Below are 17476 nucleotides of genomic sequence, written 5' to 3' on the forward strand. Positions count from 1 at the left end.
GATTGATTTCCTCATTCCTCCATGGTCTGTTGCAGGCAGCTACAGGCACTTGACAGCCATGATGGAGGAACTGCTCTCTGACTGTCTTAATTGAGCCGAGTGCTTGGAGTGAAGGAGCCCGGGATGCTACAGGCGCTAAAAAACCCACACAATTAGGAACTACTAATGACATGGCGAATTGGCCGTTATTCCTCCCAATAACCCAGAGAGGTTTCTACATTTACTGTAGCATCGCTAAACAACAGTACATGAGTAACAAACTTTTGGCTATACAAGTTGAGGAAGGGTAGTGGCAGCATCATGCTGTGGGAGACTAGTCAGAATCGAGGGAAAGATGAATGGAGCAAAGTACTGAGAGATACTTGATGAAAACCTGCTCCAGAGCACTCAGACTGGGGCAAAGGTTCACCTTCCAACAGGACAATGACCCTAAGCACACAGCCAAGACAACGCAGGAGAGGCTTCGAGACAAGTCTTTGAATGTCCTTGAGTGGCCTAGCCAGAACCTGGACTTGAACCCCATCAAACATCTCTGGAGAGACCTGAAAATAGCTGTGCAGCAATGCTTCCCATCCAACCTGACAGAGCTTGAGAGGATCTGCAGAGAAGAATGGGAGAAACTCCCCAAAAACAGGTGTGCCAAGCTTTTAGCGTCATACCCAAGACTCAAGGTTGTAATCGCTGGCAAAGCTGCTTCAACAAAGTACTGAGTAAAGGGTCTGAATACTTACTGTACTGTATGTAAATGTCATATTTCAGTTTTGTTGAATATATTTTCAAAAATGTTTAAAAAATAGTTTTGTCTTTGCCATTATAGGCTGTTGTGTGTAGATTGTGTAGAACAATTTAATCAATTGTAGAATAAGGCTGTAACGTAACAAAATGTGGAAAAAATCAAGGGGTCTGAATACTTTATGAATGCACTGTGTTGTACATAGGCTGGTCATCTAGGTTTGCACCTGTAGCCTTTCCATCACCATGAAGAAAAACAATGACCAATACAGTAATTAAGTACATTGAGACATCAAGTGGTTTGAGATGATGTGGCTCAGTCGGTAGAGCATGGCACTTGCAACACTTAGGCTTGTGGGTTTGATTCCCACGGGGGACCAATATGAAAATGTATGCATTCGCTACTGTAAATTGTTCTGGATGAGAGCGTCTACTAAAGTATAAAAATAATTAATTGACTATTTCAGTTTTCACATAGCAATAAGTTGCATTTGCAAAGTATTTCAAGAAACTGGAAAACATATACTGTATACATCAAGTATTTTTATATTCCACAAGTATTAACAGATGAAGTGTTTTGTACAGATAATTATCAAACTCAAGTTACAAATGCTGGTAAACACTGAAATACAAATGCATTTAGTTTACATTTTTTAACCAAAGTAGTACAATGGGCCTTTACTAGTTCTGTATTAGCGGACCATGTAGACTTCTTCAGCGTGGGCAATGTTTTTTTTGTTCTGCATCGCACCCCCGTCGGTGGCGGCAGTGCAGCACCCCCACCCCCAAATGACTTCCTGCGGCTATGACCCAGTGTGTTTACATTCTGTTTTGCTGAATCCTCCCCTGAGACTGCTAAATAGACCTATTCCTTCTCCAGTAGTTGTTACATTTCTTTGACACAATGCAGTGAAATTAGGGGAGTGTTAATACTGGGACGGTGGGACTGTCACATGAAATGAAGTGTTTGGAGCTGCAGGTTTGTTTTGTTACATTCAATTGAAAAGTAAACCGTGCCACTAAGCCTTCTAATAAGTCTCTCTCTCTCTCTCTCTCTTTCTTCTCAGAACCAGGATTCAGAGGAAGTCCTCTATGACAGCCAGCTAGGTGAGTTTCATTGATTATTCTCAATGCATCCAGAAATGGTTCAATAGAAACGACCACTTTCAAAGGTCCAGAAAGTAGGAATTTTATTCAGCTGTTTGCTAATCTAATCTTCTGAAATGTCTCACTTGATTCAACCAATATTGCAGACCGTTTGATTGCACTGTACAATACCCTCTTACTTGTTGTTATACGACAATGTACAAAACAAAATTGAAACAACGGAACTGCCCACTTCCTGAATCAGGACCGCATAAATATGTCACAGAACAGACATTGCTTTCTGTGACCATGACGATTCAATAAAACAAACGTATTTGCAGAAATGCTCGGCCTGAACTCTTTCTTTGCAAAATGTACATACTGCACGTTTAACGAGTACTTTTGCATGCGCACAAATAATTTGATATTAAACTGATTATGGCAGTAGGCCGAGTATGAAAATATTAATGTAAACACCTTACCCTGCTTATCATAATTGGCGTAAGGCCAAAATCGAAGGTTCTGAGCAGTCTTTCGAATGATTAGGACATGTAAACAGCTTAATCGGCATTCCAGCTGTGTATTTGACCTGCGCATGTGCCAGCACCGGTAGCGCTAGCCTCCCTCTTACAGTGCATTCGGAAAGTATTCAGACCCATTCACTTTTTCCACATTTTGTTACGTTACAGCCTTATTCTAAAATGGGTTATATTTAAAACAATTCTCATAAATCTACACATAGTACCCCATAATGACAAAGGAAAACAGGTTTGTATAATTTGGTAAATTATATTAGAAATAAATAAATACATTATTTACATAAGTATTCAGACCCTTTGCTATGAGACTCGAAATCGAGCTCAGGTGCCTCCTGTTTCCATTGATCATCCTTGAGATGTTTCTACAACTTGATTGGACATGATTTGGAAAGGCACACACCTGTCTATATAAGGTCCCACAGTTGACAGTGCATGTCAGAGCAAAAAACAAGCCATGAGGTTGAAGGAATTTTCCGTAGAGCTCAGAGACAGGATTGTGTCGATGGTACAGATCTGGGGAAGTGTACCAAAAAATGTCTGCAGCATTGAATGTCCCCAAGAACACAGTGGCCTATTCCATAGCCGCAGGCAGAACAGTTGAAACTGGAGCAACAGCCACGACCAGGTGGACTGGGGAGAGCAAGGAGTCATCAGGCCAAGTAGTCCTGAAGTGTGGTCCTAGGGCTCAGGTCCTCTGAGAGAAAGAGAGAGAGAATTAGAGGGAGCATACTTAAATTCACACAGGACACCGGATAAGACAGGAGAAATACTACAGATACAGTGAGGGAAAAAAGTATTTGATCCCCTGCTGATTTTGTACGTTTGCCCACTGACAAAGAAATGATCAGTCTATAATTTTAATGGTAGGTTTATTTGAACAGTGAGAGACAGAAGAACAACAACAAAAATCCAGGAAAACGCATGTCAAAAATGTTATAAAATGATTTGCATTTTAATGAGGGAAATAAGTATTTGACCCCCTCTCAATCAGAACGATTTCTGGCTCCCAGGTGTCTTTTATACAGGTAACGAGCTGAGATTAGGAGCACACTCTTAAAAGGAGTTTTTTCCCTCACTGTATAACAGACTGACCCTTGCCCCCCGACACATAAATTATTGCAGCATCTAATGTCCATTGCTCGTGTTTCTTTGCCCAGGCAAGTCTCTTCATCTTATTGGTGTCCTTTAGTAGTGGTTTCTTTGCAGCAATTCAACAATGAAGGCCTGATTCACGCAGTCTCCTCTGAACAGTTGATGTTGAGATGTCTGTTATTTGAACTCTGTGAAGCATTTATTTGGGCTTAAATCTGAGGTGCAGTTAAATCTCATGAACTTAGCAGAGGTAACTCTGGGTCTTCCTTTCCTGTGGCAGTCCTCATGAGAGCCAGTTTAATCGTAGCGCTTGATGGTTTTTGCGACTGCATTTGAAGAAACTTTCAAAGATCTTGAAGTGTTCTGCATTGGCTGACCTTCATGTCTTAAAGTAATGATGGACTGTCAAATCAAATCAAATGTATTTATATAACCCTTACATCAGCTGATATATCAAAGTGCTGTACAGAAACCCAGCCTAAAACCCCAAACAGCAAGCAATGCAGGTGTAGAAGACTGTCATTTCTCTTTGCTTATTTAAGCTGTACATACCACAATATGGATTTAGTCTTTTACCAAATCTTCTGTATACTCCCCTACCTTGTCACAACACAACTGATTGGCTCAAATGCATTAAGAAGGAAAGAAATTCCACAAATGTAACTTTTAACAAGGCACACATGTTAATTGAAATGCATTCATGAAGCTGGTTGAGAGAATGCAAAGGGTGGCTACTTTGAAAAATCTCAAATATATTTTTATTTGTTTACACTTTTTTGTTTACTACATGATTCCATATATGTTATTTCATAGTTTTGATGTCTTCACTATTACTCGACAATGTAGAAAATAGTAAAAATAAAGAAAAACCCTTGAATGAGTAGCTGTGTCCAAACTTTTGACTGGTACTCTATGTAAAATTTCAGTTGTTTAGTTTTAATAAGTTAACCTGTTTTTGCTTAGTCATTATGCGGTATTGTGTGTAGATTTATGCGGGAAATAAACTATTTAATCCATTTTGGAATATGGTTGTAACGTAACAAAATGTAGAAAAAGTCAAGGGGTGTCACGTTGGTATAACGGATCGGAAGACGGGCGCAGGAACGTGTAATAGTTTAAAAAATGTCTTTACCCAAATTACAGCGTGCCATATAAAGGCACGGGGACGAAGACCAAACAAACACGTATACAAAACACAGGGTTGAAACCCAAACAAAAGAGCGAGGAGTACCTTGAATAAATACACGGGACAATACCCGAAACGCAAATGCACAATGATACAACACGGGACGAGACCCGCAATCATTTGCACAACACAAGCGGCACAGAAGCCAAAACAACAAGGCACAGGTACTCACACCACCAATGGACATTGGAACAATAATCGACAGCCCAATGGTGAACCAAAGGGCACATTTATACAAATATAAATCAGTGAGGAAATGAGGACCAGGTGTGTTCCTAGAGACAGGTGACGTAGACCTCCAAAACTGGTGCATGGAAAGAGCAACAGTACCGGAGGGATCCGTGACAAAGGGTCTGAATACTTTCTGAATGCTCTGTATGTCCGAGTGAGTTCGGAAAAACTGAAAGTATGGATCTTAGAAATTGTTTTCGCATACAAATAAAAAACACTTGGCCAAAGTAACATGGTCACTGTAGTTGAACATTTATTTTGATCAGCAATTTTATGCATTCATCAAAAGTCCCATCAGGTAGCCTGATTTCAGATGTCTCGATGTAAACAGGCTTATGAGGGAAATCCTTCTTGTTGCAAAGCATGTAAATGTTTTGAACAAACTATTATTCTGACTATCCACAATCACATTATTTTGTGCATGTACCCGTGCTTAATGATTCAATGTACTATTGTCTGAAGTCATTGATCTGTCAAATCAATTAATACCAACGCCAGCACCTGTTCTGTGCGAGTGTTTTGATTTTAAACAAGCACAGTCCTTCAGAGAGAGCTGTATGGTATCCGTGTTTTTGGCCAATATTAATTAATGTCACAATTTGTAGTGCGATACAGTGAGGGAAAAAAGTATTTGATCCCCTGCTGATTTTGTACGTTTGCCCACTGACAAAGAAATGATCAGTCTATAATTTTAATGGTAGGTTTATTTGAACAGTGAGAGACAGAATAACAACAACAAAATCCAGAAAAACGCATGTCAATGTTATAAAATGATTTGCATTTTAATGAGGGAAATAAGTATTTGACCCCCTCTCAATCAGAAAGATTTCTGGCTCCCAGGTGTCTTTTATACAGGTAACGAGATGAGATTAGGAGCACACTCTTAAAGGGAGTGCTCCTAATCTCAGTTTGTACCTGTATAAAAGACACCTGTCCACAGAAGCAATCAATCAATCAGATTCCAAACTCTCCACCATGGCCAAGACCAAAGAGCTCTCCAAGGATGTCAGGGACAAGATTGTAGACCTACACAAGGCTGGAATGGGCTACAAGCAGCTTGGTGAGTAGGTGACAACAGTTGGTGCGATTATTCGCAAATGGAAGAAACACAAAAGAACTGTTAATCTCCCTCGGCCTGGGGCTCCATGCAAGATCTCACCTCGTGGAGTTGCAATGATCATGAGAACGGTGAGGAATCAGCCCAGAACTACACAGGAGGATCTTGTCAATGATCTCAAGGCAGCTGGGACCATAGTCACCAAGAAAACAATTGGTAACACACTACGCCGTGAAGGACTGAAATCCTGCAGCACCCGCAAGGTTCCCCTGCTCAAGAAAGCACATATACATGCCCGTCTGAAGTTTGAATGATTCAGAGGACAACTGGGTGAAAGTGTTGTGGTCAGATGAGACCACAATGGAGCTCTTTGGCATCAACTCAACTCGCCGTGTTTGGAGGAGGAGGAATGCTGCCTATGACCCCAAGAGCACCATCCCCACCGTCAAACATGGAGGTGGAAACATTATGCTTTGGGGGTGTTTTTCTGCTAAGGGGACAGGACAACTTCACCGCATCAAAGGGACGATGGACGGGGCCATGTACCGTCAAATCTTGGGTGAGAACCTCCTTCCCTCAGCCAGGGCATTGAAAATGGGTCGTGGATGGGTATTCCAGCATGACAAATACCCAAAACACACGGCCAAGGCAAGAAAGGAGTGGCTCAAGAAGAAGCACATTAAGGTCCTGGAGTGGCCTAGCCAGTCTCCAGACCTTAATCCCATAGAAAATCTGTGGAGGGAGCTGAAGGTTCGAGTTGCCAGACGTCAGCCTCGAAACCTTAATGACTTAGAGAAGATCTGCAAAGAGGAGTGGGACAAAATCCCTCCTGAGATGTGTGCAAACCTGGTGGCCAACTACAAGAAACGTCTGACCTCTGTGGTTGACAACAAGGGTTTTGCCACCAAGTACTAAGTCATGTTTTGCAGAGGGGTCAAATACTTATTTCCCTCCTTAAAATGCAAATCAATTTAGAACATTTTTGACATGTGTTTTTCTCGATTGTTTTTCTGTCTCTCACTGTTCAAATAAACCTACCATTAAAATTATAGACTGATCATTTCTTTTTCAGTGGGCAAACGTACAAAATCAGCAGGGGATCAAATACTTTTTTCCCTCACTGTATGTGTTTTGTATTCAGCTGCATCAGCACTAATGAGGGTAATCCAGCATGAGATGCACTGGAATTAACAAATCACCGAGGCTTTACACTGACATTTCACAACAGTCTCAATGTTTACATTTTGACGAGCAAGAGAAGGCCTTGTTCTATACTACTATACTCCCTTATTCCCCGTCATTGTTAAACGAGGGGTTTTTGAGAGACATCCTGTTGTCTGGTAGATATTAAATCCCCTCCCATACACTATAGAGGAGAAATCTTGTGAATGGTCATAATGATAACTGTTTGATGTTAAAGGAATTCCTGTCTTATTAAAGAAGGATACCGTGGCGCGGAAAGTTAACCCTGGAAAGTTAAATGAACCCAATACAGCTTTGCACTTCTTCGCTATTCAATGGAGTTCTCCTCTTTTTAATTTGATGGCAGCAGACATTTCATAAGTAGAGCGAATGGAGGGATCTGATGTTTGCCTTTCATGCTTGAGAGCTCTAATACAATAGCAGAGTGCTCCGATTGAGGGGAGGGCTCCAGGAAGCCGCCACTGAGTTTTGGAGGGGAAACTCGAGACCTCTGCTGGCTTGCTCAATCAACTGGGTCAAGGCGGAAACAAAAGCAGACGAAAGCAAGTTTATAATGCCCTCATTTGGCACCTTAGCTGAGTGGAAACGCACACAGACACTGTTATCTGAACAAACCGAGCTATCTGGCACTGCCATTGTAATTTGCTCTGTCACACCAGGGAGGCTAAGCTAGTCTGAAAGCGCAGGATATTGTTTGTGGGGTTGGAATTCGAAAAACGGTTAAATGAAAGCATGTGCATCAGGCTAGGACTCTCTGAACTTATTGGCCTATTTACTTTTGAGCATGTATGGGTATCCAATTGGAAAACATTGGACAGAGATCAAGAAGACATTGTGTGGCTGCAACAGTTCTGAGTTCTCCAGAAGGAGCAGCGGATGCTGAGTGTGCACAGAGGGGCAGACCTCAATGAGAGTGTACAGAATGTGTGATATACAGGCATCTACACCCTGTACTGTACACTTTCTTCCAAAACCCGCCACCCTCCTCTCCTAGTTGCATCTGCCTCCTCGTCTGTTGAAAATCAATGCAGTGAACTCTTCTCCCTGCCCAGTTCCACTCAACAGATGGTGGGGATGCAAATCATACACAATCAATATGGCAGCCCTTTGAACTCTAGAACCACGTTGTCATCCCGTTATTCTGTTCATGTCAGCCATTGGATGTGTTTTAGTCACAGTTGTCCTCTAGTGTGTGAGATTTACAGATGTTACATGTACAAAACGAGCCCTCATCTTTTTCATGTTCCTTCGACCCAGATAGGGTTCATACATTACAGATAGGAAATACTTTTTATTAGAGTGTCCTTCAACACACCTTGTAGCCTAGCGGAGCAATGGGCCAGTACCCAAAATGTCGCTGGTCCAAATCCTTGAACCAACTAGGTGAAAAATGTATCTGTGCCCTTGAGCAAGGCTCCTTTAAGTTGTATCTGTGCTCCTTTAAGTTGCTCTGGATAAGAGCGTCTGCTAAATGACTCAAATGTAAATGTAAAATGTAAGGAAAAAGGGGCCAAAGATGTACTCATAAAATTGCAATTAGCCTACAAGTTGTGTGACTGACTGTGGACCAAACCATTGCGATTGTAAATGCGATTATGGCCTTGAAGATAATTAGGCCAGGCTAACCCTGGGGAGTACTATCTATTGTTCTTCGTGCCATTGGCCTTATATACATGCTACTGTATGGCAGGGAGCCAGCTCATGATGAGAGATCTCCTCCATGATGTCCTCCTAGGAGGCCCGCTCACAAGTTGCTGACAGAAACCATACTGTAGCCAAAAGCTCTCCTCTAAAATATGTAGCAGCTTAGGATAGTCTAACATGTTTCAACACACTATACATCAGGGCCACTGTGGGAGTACTTGTCAAAAGTGCTCGGCTGTGTGTGTGCGCCTCTAGAGAGGAAAAATCATACAAAGCAAATCTCGCCTCTTGCCACTCTTGCCTTCCAACTCGGTTTGTCTTCCGTTTTTCTCCTGAACTCATCTGACCTGCTCTTTATTTCTTAGATCAAGACAGCACCGATGACTCCCACCAAACACAAAATATTAAAAACAATATCCCACACTAGTTTCTCTCTCTCTCTCTCTCTCTCTCTCTCTCTCTCTCTCTCTCTCTCTCTCTCTCTCTCTCTCTCTCTCTCTCTCTCTCTCTCTCTCTCTAAAAATGCAGAAGCATGCTGTGTCAGTACTAAGTGGTGATGAGGATGATGTTGACTTCATCCACAGTACTCTTAAAAGGTGTTGAGGTTTAAAAGCAGATGATGGGAGTGAGGATTTGGAGTCTGTTAAAACTAAATAGCCTCTGGGTCCTTAATTATTAATGCAAAGTAGGGGGTTTAAAGCTGCCTTCAACACTCATTTGCTGAGTTTTCCACGGAGACCTGGACTGCAGCATTTATAATGAGTGTGATTAAAGTAGGCGTACAGACCCCTCTCCGAACTTCAGGTGTTGAGTCTGGCTGGCTCTCTTTCTGAGAGTGGTAATAAGGTCATTCTCTATTTCTCTCTGTCCCCCAGCTCCCTATCTCCCCCTCTCCAAATCACGGAGAGATATTTATGACACTGACCTTTCCCGCTGTAAGCTGAAAGTTAAACACACTGCACTTCTATTGATCCCTGCACCGGGCAATTAAAACTCAGTATGAGAGGAAATCGTTTGCACTTGCTATATGACACATGGGCTGGTGGCCTGCTGAAACGCCCCTCGGTAGAATATAAATTCTCTCCATCCGACTGAATCGAACCCTCAGTGGACCTGAAAGTTGGCCATATTGAATGTGTACCTTGATTGTGGCGCTATCTGGCATAATGGACACGCTTGAGCAGCTCAATGCTCTCCTGTGTGCCCCATCTCTTAGGAGCTCCCAATTGGATCCCTAGCAAGAGAGAGAGAAACATGAAGTGAGTTTTTATGGAGAGATGGATAATTCCGGAGCAGGATAATTCCAAAGTGTCTTATCTGGGGGAGCCCAATGATGCGAGCCATCGGAGCGCGGAAGCTTCCTACACAGACCCAATCAGCGTCAGCGGTGAGGACACTGGGCCCGCCGCTTATGGAAATGAGCTATTGACATCTCTCTGCGCTGATGGCTACAATAGAGAGCTCTGCATCTGTAATGACACATTCTTTGTTCACAACACGCTAATGGCCTCACTGGTGGCGGTAGATCTCCGTCTTTCTCAACAGAAGCCGAATTTCATTTGTCAAAGAAATTGCTGTCATTGAAATTGCACGATTGATCTGCCTTGATCTTTCCCATTCTCTGTATTGTCTGTGCTTTGTGCAGTCACAATTTTCTGGCAGGCTAACCCGCTATAGCTGTAACACAGTTAGTCATACTATTTCATCCTTTTTTATTTTTCCCCCAGTTGTGCTGCTGTGTGTGTTTTTAACCGTGGGGGGTGAGTCGGGCCCTGAGCTGTGTGAAGGGTTAAATGCCAGTGAGCTGTAGTGGAACTCACACCTTCTCTGCTCCGTGACACTGATGAGGATAATAGGTGCTGCCGGATATCCCAGGGGGGAACGCACTTCTCTTCCCCCGTACCTTCTGCCACCCTCCCTCTCTACCCTCATGCTCCCCTGTCCCCTCACCCCATGCCATCCTGTCCCTCTGCATTATCTGATCTTGTGTAAAGTCTACTGATCATCACCACAAACACACTTTGGTTTGCTTTCTGTCTTCTTCTTTCGATCTCTTTCTATTTCTCTCTCACTCACACGAATATCAACTCCAACACACTCCAGTGCCTTCGGTGAGGAGAAAGGGTGAGTGTGTTTTTGCTATTGAGCAGAGAGGATGATAGTGTAGGAAGGCTGGCTCCATGGGATGAGAAATAGTATAAGAATGGAGAGCTCTCTCGTGTCTCATTCCAGGCAATATATCTGAGGGCAGATACTGTCTTTTTATCGATGGACTGCCCCCCCCGCCCTATGGAATACAGAGCGAGAGGAAGAGGAGATAAACAAATGGCAGACTCATATGCTTGCCAGGTCTGTGATCAGACAAAGATCTGGGAAAATAAATACTTTGTTGATGGTGTGAGGTTAACGACTCTGTCTCTGTGTGTGTGTGTGTGTGTGTGTGTGTGTGTGTGTGTGTGTGTGTGTGTGTGTGTGTGTGTGTGTGTGTGTGTGTGTGTGTGTGTGTGTGTGTGTGTGTGTGTGTGTGTGTGTGTGTGTGTGTGCCTGCACGTCTGTCCGTTTGAGTGCGTCCATGCAAGCATTTGTGTGTCTGTGTGTGTTTCTGTCCATGATTGTCCGTGTGACGGCATGACCAGTGCCAAGGGACACCACTATCTCCCTAGCCACCTTCTCTCCCCTTAAGCATCACTGCACAACCCTCTCAGCCAAAATACATCACAGAACAGAGCAGCAAAATCCACTTCCGTTTGTCATTGAGAGGCATCTCTCTGTGCTTTGCGATGTCTTTGGCATGGGAGCTGCCATTTCAAATCAACAAATCAGCCGTAATTCGATAAATGTATCGATCACTCTCTTCCCCTGGGCCTGCCTGCTGTGGCTGTCGGGGCATTAGAAAAAGAACGTGGAAAAGCATTCGCGACTAAAGGGATAGGACGGGAGGACAAGGTCTGATGGAGATTAGGTTAGAAGGGGAGAGTGTACTAGGATTTATCCTTTCCTCTCATCCTGTGTGTCTCAAATGGCATCCTATTCCCTACATAGTGCACAACTTTTGACCAGGGCCTGTAGAGCTCTGGTCAAAAGTAGTGCACTATGTAGGGAATAGGATGCCATTTGGGGCGCTACCTTCCTTTCCGTTGTTTGATGATTAATCGAAACCCATTAGTATGGCGCCCGGGACGGTGAATTCACTCTTAATTAGTTTCTTTTTTTACCCCCGGTTTCTCCTCTGCTTTGACATGGGGGGATGTATTATCTACACAATGAGAGATTGGCACGCAGCTTATCTGATGCTCGCACTAGTCACAGGCAGCTGTTGTATTATTGCTGTTCGGCGCAGTATCAGAAGGCTAAGCCGTTGTGGAACGCCATCTAGGGCTTTAGAATACATTACACGAGCATGTGTACACACACACACACACACACACACACACACACACACACACACACACACACACACACACACAAACAGGCGCAGAGTCAAACAGACACCACACACACTAAGCGGACTCAGGAGAAGGGCTTTTAGAGGTGGTTTAAAGGTATGAGAGACAGATTGTCTCTAAGTTGATCTTTCAGAGGAGGGTGGTGTGTGTGCGTGTATTGGAGAAAGGGGGAAAAAAGCCTCTTGATCTATTGGGATTCTGTGATTGGGTGTGGTGAACCAGGGTGGAGAGAGAGCCTGCACACTCAGAGCAATACACACTACGTTAAAAAGACACTGATCCAGTGTTTACCCCCTGCTGATTTCTCAGGCCCTGTGTAGGAATGGGTTCAAGTGTCATCCAGTGTACTCACATCAGCTCTTTCTCCTCCCCCTCTCCCTCCCTCTCTCTTCCCCGTGTCGCTCTGCCACCACCATTAGCAAGAGGAAGATTACAGACCTGTCACTGGCTGCCATGACTTGTTTGTGTTTAACCCCCCCCCCCCGTTACTGTTTGTTAAAAAAGCTTTACATGAAAACAAACCTCCCCACCGGTAATCTTTATGACCACATTCTGTGCAAATACTTAAGCGGCTAATTAAAATGTCCATCGTGGCAATCGGGCTGTCTGCCGTGTTTGTTTGACCAGAACCAGAGTATGCGAGCGGAGTTGAGCAATTGGAAATCCTGCTCATCGCTCATGGAGTGTGCACCGCTCTGACCCTCCACGTCCTTTACTTTCTAACCACTCCGCTCGCGCTCACAGGAAAAAAACTGCCACTCCAAATTTGATCCATTTATTAAACTCACAATTTAACCAACACCAGTCTATTGACTACCTGCACCTACCATTTGGTTTTGAAGTATTGAAACCAAACCATATGGATTCCCAATTTGTAAGTCGCTCTGGATAAGAGCGTCTGCTAAATGACGTAAATGTAAATTTGCCCCACCTTCCCTGAATGACGGTTCACCACCACATATAGGCCCAATATAGGCTGTATCTCAATCAATAAAAAATCATTATTTTTGGTGCTCCTAACTTTTTAAGTTGGGAGCACCAGTGCCACATGCTACCTCTCTAAGCAGTCAGTCAGTACACCTGGCCAAGCCGACTCCTCTATAGTCTCTAGTTTCTACACCTGGATGTGGCATGCTGCCCTATTCTGTGTTTATAGGCTGACATCTGTAGCCTAGGGGCCAGAGATTCAGAGACCTGTTCAAGAGGTTAGAGAGGCAGACTACTATTCAGAAGGTTGCTGGTTTATATCCTGGTAAGGGCAATAAAAAATGGGAGATGATCTGACAATCTCAAGGAAGGGTGCTGGTTTAAAATCCAATGTTCCATCCGTCCAGTCAGTCAGTACAGCAGCTGGATGTGGCCTGCTTTCCCAATGTGTGAGACAACTATGTTTTCACAATCCTCACAAACTTGTCAAAGACAGCTTAGGAGATTGGATGAGGGTCGTTGGGTGTAATTCCATTGAACAGTGTGATGGGTGAAAATTGCACACATTCTTTACTCCATTAATCCTTCAGCCAGGTTGTTATTCCATTGGCAAGCGAGAGAGACCGAGAGCTTATGTAGTTTACAGTTGTTCCCATGGCCACCGATGTGATTCGTCACACAGGGAAGGCCCCCATCCCATCATTACTATTCTGTAAATGGATTCCACATGAAGCCCGACTGTAATATGGGCCCTATAAAGGTCACAATAATGATATGTAAACGTGTCGCACGCCGAGGCGGCCCACTTCTCTAAAGAGCGATCGAGGCCGTTAAAGAGATATTGTCGAGCGGCTACAACAGGCTCCCCGTTAACCTCAGGCTTGTTACACACTGGAGATACTCAATAATATTTACTAGGCTGCCCATCTTATTTCTCTGCCTCTGCCACACACAGTGGACAGCTAGGCTTTAGGCTGATTCAGCTATCTGTTGTGTTCTGTCACTCCATTAGCCAACCCCATCTGACTGATCATCATTTACTGTGTGTGCGTGCGTGCGTGTGTGTGTGTGTGTATGTGTGCGAGAGTGACATTCATGGACACTCAGGCCAGATTAAACTTTTATTCATGGGATGGTGATTGTCATACTAACCATGGAGGTCAGAGTAAGGTAGTGTTTGTGTGGGAATTTAAGAGAGCCGTTGATTATGCCTAGAATATCTTTTGAAGGGGAATGTGTTGTGTTGGTGTGGCGCTAATTCACATCCTGTGCTGTGTTTTTCTAACCTGATGTGTGTGCCTGTGTCTCTTATCTGTTCCTGTGCTGTCTGTGTGTTGCAGACCTGCAAGAGATAGTGTTTGTGATCCAGAGCCAGAGTAACTCATTCCACATGAGTTGGGCGGAAAGACAGAGAGCAGACCTGTTACAACAGACTCAGAGCCTCACACAGGTACCACCAGCACCACTTAAAGACACACACACAGCAAATGTTTTACTATCCTTTTTGGGGAACTACAATTGATTTCCTTTCCATTTTACCCTAATTGGAACCATAAACCTAACCCCTATGCCTAAAATAGCCTGTCCTCGTCCCCACGAAGGAGAATTCCTTGTTTTACTACCCTTGTGGGGACTTTTGTGGATTTCCAGTACCCACAAGGATAGTAATACACACACACACACACACACACACACACACACACACACACACACACACACACACACACACACACACACACAGGTTTTTAGAAAAACAACAGCATCCCTTAACTTCAACCATCTTCTCTAAGTAATATGGTTCATGGCTGTTACTTACCTACTTATTCCTCTACGCTCCCTGTGGAGCATATAGCCGTCATATCTGTTACTCTTTTGGAATAATTAGAGTGGAAAACCATCAGCTTAGTGTAACTGAGTCAAGTTCAACTCTTTACGTTTAAATACCACCATCCGTGCCATAGAATTGCTAGCTTTTCGGTGACGCTTCCGGCTGAAGTATTTCAAGAGGGTGGTCAGCTGTGTTTGCGAGACAGAGGATGCGAGATCAAATAGCAGTGCGGGCTTGTGAGCGAGAAAGCTAGACTTTTAAATTAATTAAATAAAACCATTGAGAGTGGTTACATTTTTCCAGCCCCATCTCTCAGCTGTTTACCAAAACAGTGATGGGGTGTTTGCTTTGTTGTTGTTTCAACTGCAGCTTTTTCCTTTAACACGGTGTTATACAACCTAATTAACAAGCAGAGTTTCAGTTCTGTACCGATACTGCAGACAACCAAGGAAATAAATGATGTCTTTTCACAATGAACTTAATCAGCATCAATTAACCATGAGAGGCACCAGTGCAGTCCATGCTCGTTGCCACATGGTGTCAGTATTGCTTTTGATATAAAGGAAACGATCATTGTCTCAGATCGCAGCCCCATCTGAACGGTAGAGAAAACTAGGTACTGGTAGCATAGTGTGTTGTCCAGTAGTGTAATGCAATGAAATACATCACCATGGTTGCCTTTGTTAAACAGACTACATCATATTGTATTCTGTCAGCGTCATTCAAAACATTTATTCCAGATCAAAATTATCCTGTGTTGTCTCAATCCTGTTCTGACTTTATTTTAGAAAGATAGAGGAAGACAATATTTAGACCAAATGTCATGGGATGATATAATATTTGTTGTAGCAAATATAATGTGATATGTTACATACTTGATTCTGTTGTGTTTTTCAAACATTTTTTTTTTTAAATAGGAGGGACCACATCTGAAGGGGAGCAGAATTTAACACAGTATAGGATAATTTGGGATTTGAATAAATGTTTAGAAAAACTGTGCCCTGGATTATACACATTCAGGCCTTCAGTATGTAAATCAGCTGCAGTCCAAGAGAACATCGTTTACATTTTTTAAACCTATCCTGTTCTCAGATGTCACCTAGTTAGAACCACCATTACATCCATCCATTTAGCTGAACCCTGGAACATAGACTAACTCATACATTTGACCGCATATTACAGTTACCTACCAGGGTAACTGGTAGGTTGCCTCTTGCAGGGATGGTCAAGGATTAGGTCGCTCACCATGTCTTGAAAGCTGTGTGTGTGTTGTGTGGGTTGTATTTTGAAGTTATATTTTCAAGATTGTTTTCGCTAGATATTGCATAGGTAATTTAACCCAATCTCTGTTCAAGTTAGTTATTTAGTGAGTGATAACTGTGGTCACTCAATAGCAAACTTCAGAAAACTCAGGTTAACTTGATAAAAAGCAAACATTAGAGATACATTTTTCCTTGTATGTCTTTGCAAGGTCAGTAGAGCAGAGCAGGGCATTGTCTGGATACCCAGACTTCTCTCTCCGACCAAAAGCTACACCACACCCACGGACGTTAGTTTCTCCTACGCGTCTGGATCTGAGTACCTCACCGACCCTTCACCGAATGCCAACACATTCGGGGCCATCTGATTGGTCCACAAACCAATGGGTTGGGCCAGAGCCAGAACATACTTGGGTAAAGAGCCATTGGCTTTGATACTCTGATTGGTTAAAGACGATCCAATCGCTGATGACTTTGTTTTGTACTAAGCCCCTCGTGTCCTTTGTCACCACAAACAACTTCAATGATGGCAGTCTCAGACTTCAGTATGTAGCAAACGTAGCGAACGACAGAGCAGTGGAATAATTTAGTGTGAGTCGTCAGGCTACAGGGGTCCCTCAGCAATCGACGAAACAAACTCATATAATCACACAGTGATTGGATGTGATCTTAACTGTAATATATCTGGCTGGCCTCCCTGTGTTGCCTCAATATCCCCCTGGATCTGGATGTCATATAAGGGTTATACACTGAGTATACAAAACATTAAGAACATAGACTGACCAGGTGAATCCAGGTGAAAGCTATGATCCCTTAATGATGTCACTTGTTAAATCCACTTCCACTTAAGGGGAAGAGACAGGTTAAAGAATGATTTTTATGCCTTAAATTGACAATTGAGACATGGATTGTGTATGTGTGTCATGTAGAGGGTTGTATGGGCAAGACAAAATATTTAAGTGCCTTTGAATGGGCTATGGTAGTAGGTGCAAGGCGCACCGGTTTGTGTCAAAAACTGCAATGCTGCTGGATTTTTCACACTCGACAGTTTCCCGTGTGTATCAAGAATGGTCCAGCACCCAAAGGATATCCAGCCAGTTTGACACAACTGTGGGAAGCATTGGAGTCAAAGTGAGCCAGCATCCCTGTGGAACACTTTTGACACCTTGTAGAGTCCAGGCCCTGACGAATTGAGGCTGTTCTGTGGGCAAAGGGGAAGGGGTGCAACTCAATATTAGGAAGGAGT

At 43.3% G+C, this 17476-nt stretch overlaps 1 protein-coding gene across 4 annotated transcripts in view; it reads left to right on the forward strand.

Annotated features, from left to right (window-relative positions):
* The window catches only part of b3glcta (beta 3-glucosyltransferase a), a 133483-nt gene that overhangs the window by 59015 nt on the left and 56992 nt on the right, over window positions 1-17476 (forward strand). For 2 of the 4 annotated variants that reach the window (XM_014213563.2, XM_014213565.2), the window contains exons 3-4: window positions 1800-1839; window positions 14484-14593. In XM_014213563.2, the coding sequence (XP_014069038.2) occupies window positions 1800-1839; window positions 14484-14593 (150 nt within the window). Of the gene's footprint in view, window positions 1-1547; window positions 1712-1793; window positions 1840-9986; window positions 10158-14483; window positions 14594-17476 lie in introns of those variants that run through there. The other 2 variants (XM_045724319.1, XM_014213564.2) reach the window with 2 other exon arrangements.

This window comes from Salmo salar, chromosome ssa09, assembly GCF_905237065.1.
Source record: "Salmo salar chromosome ssa09, Ssal_v3.1, whole genome shotgun sequence".
NCBI classification, from domain to species: Eukaryota; Metazoa; Chordata; class Actinopteri; order Salmoniformes; family Salmonidae; genus Salmo; species Salmo salar.